The sequence below is a fragment of the Megalobrama amblycephala genome, linkage group LG1, assembly GCF_018812025.1.
Source record: "Megalobrama amblycephala isolate DHTTF-2021 linkage group LG1, ASM1881202v1, whole genome shotgun sequence".
Taxonomy (NCBI): domain Eukaryota; kingdom Metazoa; phylum Chordata; class Actinopteri; order Cypriniformes; family Xenocyprididae; genus Megalobrama; species Megalobrama amblycephala.
Window position 1 is genome coordinate 70,569,029 of NC_063044.1, and position 7,254 is coordinate 70,576,282.

A 7,254-nucleotide genomic window follows, 5' to 3' on the forward strand; every position below is an offset into this window, starting at 1 on the left:
TAGTGTTTTATATTTTATTTTCTTTAATGTATACTTTATGTATGCTTTATTTAGAATGTCCACTATATGTTCAAGATCACTTTGTAAAAATGTGTAATCAGCAGAGCCGCATATCTCGTCCTGCTGACTTCATGCAACATCAATGCACTGTATGTTGATCAGCCTTTTGGTGCTGTTTGTCCCAGTTTTGTCATAGGCCCAGTAAAGCAACTTTGAGTGACCATCCACATGATCTCAGTGTGAATTACTCCGTCAACACACACACAGTCACACATAAAATAACTACTATTTAGAAACTGCAAAATTTGTATTGGATTTACATTTATTTAATATGCAGGATTATCAAACAAGCTGCTTACTGATTAAAATAATAAAAGAGAAAGAATTCAAAGGATCAAACCCTCTAAAATAAATGTATACAGTATTGCCAGACAGCAAGATATCAAGAGCATTTCCTGTTAATATTGACTACACACAAAATATAATTTCTAATGTTATCATATACTTGAATGCAGAAATCTAAATAAAAAAATGCAAGCTTATCCAAAGGACTTATCAGACTTTCCAAACAAAAAGATATTACTTGTTACATTTGTTCCAACATCTATAAACTTAGAGTGGAGATCAGTTCACAGATTCAATTATATGTATTTATCCAAAGTCTCAATAGCTTCCTTTATTACATATCTTCTCCATTCTTTAGGGATAATTCCATAACCGGCAAATGTTTTACTGTAGTATTTTTCCAGGTCTTTCTGGAATCGACACACAAACCACTTCCAGTAGGGCAGATCAGACAGATCAGGGGTGACGCTCCACTTTGCATAAACTCCTCCTGCTCTTCTGTATTCTCTATAGAGCACTGTCAAATCTGAGGAATTGGGATAAAAATATTCAGTGCTGCTTGATACTGATGATGTGCAGATGTTAGTACACAAGTTTGTTGTCCTCCTAAAAAACCACCCAGAAACTCCAGTCACTCTGTGGAAAAGAACATTGTGATCTCCATCATGGTTTTCTATAGTATTGGTGCAGATGGCTGCACAGAATGGACACTGAACCCAACAGCACCGACAGAAGTGATCAATGAGAAGCTCATCTGGTCTGAACTTAGAGTCCAGATTTACTGGAAATGTCTCTGTGTTGAACTGTTTCTGGATATTAGACATTATAGGAGGAAGTTCTTGTCTTATAACATCTTCTAAGAGATTTAAATCATCAACATCATCATGATTCACTCCACTGAGGTCTTTTTCAGAGAAGATCAGCACATCTGAGAGCTTCTGTGTGAAACTCCTCAACCACAAACCAACATCTCCACTGTTCACATGAACATGTTTAGTAGATTCATGTGCTGCTTTCATGATCTTCTGCTGCAGGAGTTCAATGTTCTCCTTAATCTTGGGTAAAACACTGACACTGAACTTATCAGTGATGTACCGACTGACTTCATCTCTGATGAAACTTTTGAAGTGTTCTTTGGGATTGTGAATGTAGTTCATGTATTTGTCAAAATCCGCCTCTTCAGCCAGTGTCTTCAGGATGTGTTTCTCCAGATTTGATCTGTTTCCATTCAGTGATTTACAGTTTGACCTCATCTCATCTGCCAAATCTCTGGCAGTCTTCTTGTAGACACTCTGCTCAATGGATTCTTTCAGTTTCTGACAGATGATCTCACCAAAAATGGCAGAGGACGTTGCTCCATGACAGTATTTCTGGAAAATACTATAGTACTCTTCTCTCTTCTTCTCTACATATATTACAGGATCGTTGGCTTCTCTGAACAGAATGTGTTGGTCAGTGATCATCTTGTTTTCTTCCTTAAAGATGGAAAGAACCAAATCCATGAAGAATTCATTCTTGAACACATATTTCACTGCTCCTTCCTGATGCTCTATTAATCTTGCCTTGATGTAACTTATGAGTTGTTGAATGTAGCTGATGTTGTAGCCCATCTTTGAAATGTTAAATGACTGGATCATTTTGCCTGTCTGCAGAGTAATATCTGTGACTAATGATCTTATTTGGGTTTCTTCTTCTGGAGAGAGAGTTTGAATATTTCCAAATGTTTCTTTAACTGTTCTGTATGCATCCTTTATAACATCTTTTATACCTCCTTTTGTGGATTTTTTGAAAATAACATAATCTGAATAACTGGGCACAGTGAACATTTTGTTGTACTCACTGATCTTGCTCCAGTGGTCTACAGGAGCACTTTCATAGATGTCACTGAGGATATCTCTCACATCTCTCATTATGTCAATGTCTTTGATTGCTGGAGTGTCTCTGATGATCATTTTCATCCACTGTTTCCAAAACAAATCAAACTCTTTCTTCAGTGTTTCTTCATCAATTGCTTTGTCATTGAGTTTTAAGGCAAGTTCTTTGCTCTTTTCATAGAGAGTGTTTTCATGAAGTGTCCTCTGATCATCAATCTTTTTCTTCAGGTCCCGCTGCTGAAGAACCTCATTTAATTTCCTCATGGTTTCTCTCACAATGTTTTCCTGAAGCTCTTTGATTTTGATTTCAAATGATGTTTTCCACTGAATCAGTGTATCTTTATCTCTGTCTTTCTCAAAGAATTCTGTCATCGATTTTTTCACTTTTTCACATGACTTCTTCAGTTCTCTTTGAAGATCAATTTCCTTAACCTCATGAATTGCTTCATTTTCTATTTGGTTGTGTAGTTTGTTCTCAGTTTCCATCATGGAACTGCGAAGACTCCAGGACCACTTGCTGTATTCGGTCTCCAGTTTCCTGTAGCTGAAATCTCCAGAGAATTTCTGAAGCTGAAGACGAATCGTTCATTCAGTAAAGCCTCCCAGAGATCTTTAATACGATCTTTCAAGTGTGTTAACATCATTCCGTGTGAATTTGAGGCATGATGAATAATAATCTTCTTGAGGTCTTGAATATTCTCACAATAGTTTGGGTTTGGTGGTGCCATGGGTGGGCTGCCCTCCCAGAGCTGAGCAAAATACTTCACATCATTCTGAACATCAAATCTAATAATATCACTGAAACATTCTGCGTCATAGACTTCTTCTTTAGCAGCAAGTTTTGTCATCTCATCCAGTTTCTCCTGAAGTCGTCTCCTTCCCTCCATGTTTTTCTCTCCAGCTGTGACATCTGAAACATTCTGATGCACAAACGCACAGCTGGGATTCAGTCTGACCTTCTTCATCCTCATGAAAGCCTGAACAACAATCTGAAGAATGTCCTGCATCTCGGATGGGTTTTCTCCAAAGATGTTGATCAATGTCAGGTGTCCGAGACCTACAACAAATGTGGCCAATTCATTGTCATGATGTCTGGTTGATCTTCCAGCCAGTTCTAGAGCACGAAGACCCTCAGTATCAACAACCAGAATATAGTCAGAATTCATTTGCATTTTCAGCTCATCTGACACTCTGATCAGCTGCATGAAAGCTCCTCTGGTGCACCTGCCAGCACTGACGGCAAACTGGAGTCCAAACATGGCATTCAGCATGGTGGATTTCCCAGAGCTCTGAATCCCTAAAACTGACAGCACAAAGACTCTCTGGTCTCCCAGTTTCTGGATGAGTTCATCTAGAACAGCAGAGATCCAGATCAGAGGAACATGAGCAGCATCTCCATCCATCAGCTCCAGTGGAAATCCAGAGATCATCATCTCTGCTGCAAAACTCGGGAGAGAAGAGAAGTTAAACTGCAGATCTTTCTTGTTCTTCTTCACAGATGAACATGATTCATAGATCTGACTGATCTCCCTCATGATGTGCTCCAAACCAAAGGTTGCAGCTTGAAGTTCCTCAGATATTCTCTCAAGTTCAGTTTGTTCAGCTTTGAGTTGTTCAGATTTATTATGTTTCTCTTTCAGTTTTAATACTATTGACCACGTTTCATCATATTTGTTATGTAGAACAGAAAGATCAGCTGAAGTATGTTCATCCAGAAGGATTCCGAGCCATTTAATGAAAAACATATTTTCATGTTTATTATGTGAGTTTATTTGTCTAATAAACAGCTTCATAAACTCACTGATGTCAGATTCATGCTGCTGTTCACGATTCTCTTCAGATCTATTTGTTTTTTACTGATGTCCATTTCTATGTCATCTCCTCGAGGTCGATGTAGTTCTTTGTTCTTCTGACTCCACTGATGCCACAGTTTCCCCTGATGAGGCAGAACTGATTCTTTGATTTCTGTCAGATCTTTCTTCTCCAGTAAACTCATCATCTGCTGTGCTGCTCCTCTTCCTCTCCTGCAGTCATCATCATCTTCCTCATCTACTCTGATATCTGAGTGTTTGGACACATCTTCAAGTCTGAAAGTGAAAGATGATTCAGAGAGACAATCATTTATAGCTCTTCTGATTTCTTCAATTACATCAGACTGATTTCTGTCTTTCAGACCAATCTTGTATTTTCCTCTGTCTGTCTCAATTACAGTAGATTCATCCATAGTGAAAAGACATATGAGTGGCTTCCTGTTAGTGTACAAGTTTTGGATTATTTCTGCATGTCTGTCATTCCTGTCCAGTTGTGATAGAAGAACAACATTGACTGAGGCCATTTCAGTGAGGATCTGCAGTTGTTTCTCATGGTCTCCTGCATCACCGTGTAGATTACAGAACGCAACACACTCAGTGAATTTATCCATGTTTTTCCCAGAGGGGCAGAACCAGGCGATCTCCACCACTCCATCCATCAGGACTCTGGTTCTGCTGCTGCCTGGGCAGTTCCTGTGGAAGAACGTGTTGTGTTTCTCATTGATCAGACTGTTCATCAGCTGAGACTTGGATGAAGACACAGAGCCAAACCTGAAGAAAGACACCATTGGCGTTTCTGCCTTGTAGACTGGATGGGTTTGACTGATGGTTTCATTGTTGGTGTTTCTGATCTTCCAGCTCTTGTTGATTTGTCTGAATGTCCAGAGAGGAAACTCAATCTGTTGTGTGAATGGATCAGGAACAAGCAAAGGCAGAGCGTACTGACACTGGGACAGTTTAGTGACCATCAGCTGCTTCAGTAAACCATCGGCACAATGAAACACGGCCATCTGAACATCCATCGGGTGTATTTGCTCAGATTGACTTGTTCCTTTGTTTGTCAAAGACATTCTTTCAAAAATATCATGGACATTTTCACTCCTTGTTTCAAACGAGTCTCTTTGTTTTGTTTGAACCTGTTTACTGGTCTCTTTAGTTTTAATGTATCTTGCTCTGTAGTTCATCATCAATAGTTTTTGAATGAAAGTCTGAATCAGCTCCTCTTCAGTACAAGATTCATTGGTTTCTAAAGAATGTGCAGTTATCTGAAGAATATCTGCAGGTCTCATGTTATTGAGATGCCTGACTTCAAGATGAAGTTTGTGAAACAGATTATTCATTTTTTTGATAGGTGTTGATCTAGACTGACTCCTGATGCTCCTCAGTCCTTGTTTGCCCTGTTGATGAAGTAAAATGAAATTTATTTTGTGAAATTACTTTGGTTTTTACCCTTATGAAACAAACATTGAATATAATGCAAAATATAATGTGATATATTACAAAATACACAATGCTAACATGGTTAACGTAATCACATTATGAAATAAATGTTTTTCTCCAAAACATGTTGGCCACAATTATTGGCACCCCTAGATTTTTTTATGAGTAAAATATCTCTGAAGTATATTCCCAGTCACATTTACATTTTTAGCACACCAGGGTGAACATGAACATGAAATTGTCCAGCCATGACTTCCTGTTCCACAGGAATATAAACATGAGGAAACACAAAGGCCAAATTCCCTTAATCATTCATCACAATGAGTAAAACCAAAGAATATAGTTCTGTTGTGCAGCAAAAGATTGCTGAGATTCACAATATAGAAAGTAGCTGTAAGAAAATAGCTAAAGCATTGAAAATCCCCATTTACACCATCAGGGCAATAATTAAGAAGTTCCAATTAACTAAAGATGTTACAAATCTGCCTGGAAGAGGACGTTGTGTCTAAATTGTCCTAATGCGCGGTGAGGAGGAGAGTTTGAGTGGACAAAGACTCTCCAATGATCACAGTTGGAGAATTGCAGAGATTAGTTGAGTCTTTAGTCTCAGAAAGCGATAAAAAAATATCAAACAGCACCTACATCCCCACAAGTTGTTCAGGAGGTTTTCAAGAAAAATCCTATGCTCTCATCCAGAAACAATCTCCAGTATATTCAGTTGTCAGACAAGACTGGAACTTCAAACGGGACAAGCTTCTATGGTCAGATGAAACTAAAAAAAGAGCTTTTTGGCAGCAAACCCACCAGATGGGTTTGGTGCACACATGGATAAAAAGTACTCCATGTCCACGGTTAAATATACTGCTGGAATTTAATGTTGTGGGCCTATTTTTCTGCTGGAAGTCCTGGACATCTTGTTCACATATATGGTATAATGGATTCTACCATATATCAACAGATAAAAAATCAAAACCTGACCGCTTCTGCTAGAAATCCTATAATGAGCCATGGTTGGATCTTCCATCAGGACAATGATCCAAAACAAACATCAAAACCTACACAAAAATGTGTCACTGAGCACAAAATGAATCTTCTGCCATGGTCCTCCCAGTTCCTGACCTGAACCCTAAAGAAAATGAATGAAGTGAACTGAAGAGAAGAAGCACCAACATGGAGCTGGGAATCTGAAAGATTCTGGAGAGATTCTGCATGAAGAAATGGTCTCTGATCTCTTGTCAGGTGTTCTCCAAACTCATCAGGCATTATAGAAGACGAATCAGAACTGTTTTCTTGGCAAAAGGAGGTGGCAAAAACTATTGAATAAAAGGGTGCCAGTAATTGTGGCCTACATGTTTTGGATATAAACATTTATTTCATAATGTGACTTTCCCCCACTTTCAATTCTTTTTCTTCAATGAAAGGTTAGATTTTTGCTAAGTTTATGAATTAAAGATCAAAAGGATAAACAATGCAGATTTATTTTTACAGTCATCTTTGATCATATTTACCAAGGGTGCCAATAATTCTGAGCACCACTGTAGCTGTTTGCTAGGGTGTGGCTATGAAGATTTTAGATCATTACTTATTGGCTGCTTGATATGATAATGCAAATGAGTAAGAGAGAGTTGGGGCCCTATTTTAACGTTCTAAACGCAAAGTGTAAAGCGCACGGCGCAGGTGCACTCAGGGCGTGTCCAAATCCACTTTTGCTATTTTAATGACGGAAAAACGGTCCGTGCACCGGGGTGCATTTTTGAAATGGGTTGTCCCTATTCTCTTAATGA

General features: G+C 38.6%; 1 protein-coding gene across 1 annotated transcript in view; it reads right to left on the bottom strand.

The window, feature by feature from the left end:
• Positions 1–304: 304 nt before the first annotated feature.
• The window catches only part of LOC125246175 (interferon-induced very large GTPase 1-like), a 17,116-nt gene continuing 10,166 nt past the window's right edge, over positions 305–7,254 (bottom strand). Inside the window, 3 exon segments of the mRNA XM_048157091.1 lie at positions 305–2,764; positions 2,767–4,050; positions 4,053–5,427. Coding sequence (XP_048013048.1) covers positions 642–2,764; positions 2,767–4,050; positions 4,053–5,370 — 4,725 coding nt within the window. The 5' untranslated portion in view covers positions 5,371–5,427 and the 3' untranslated portion in view covers positions 305–641.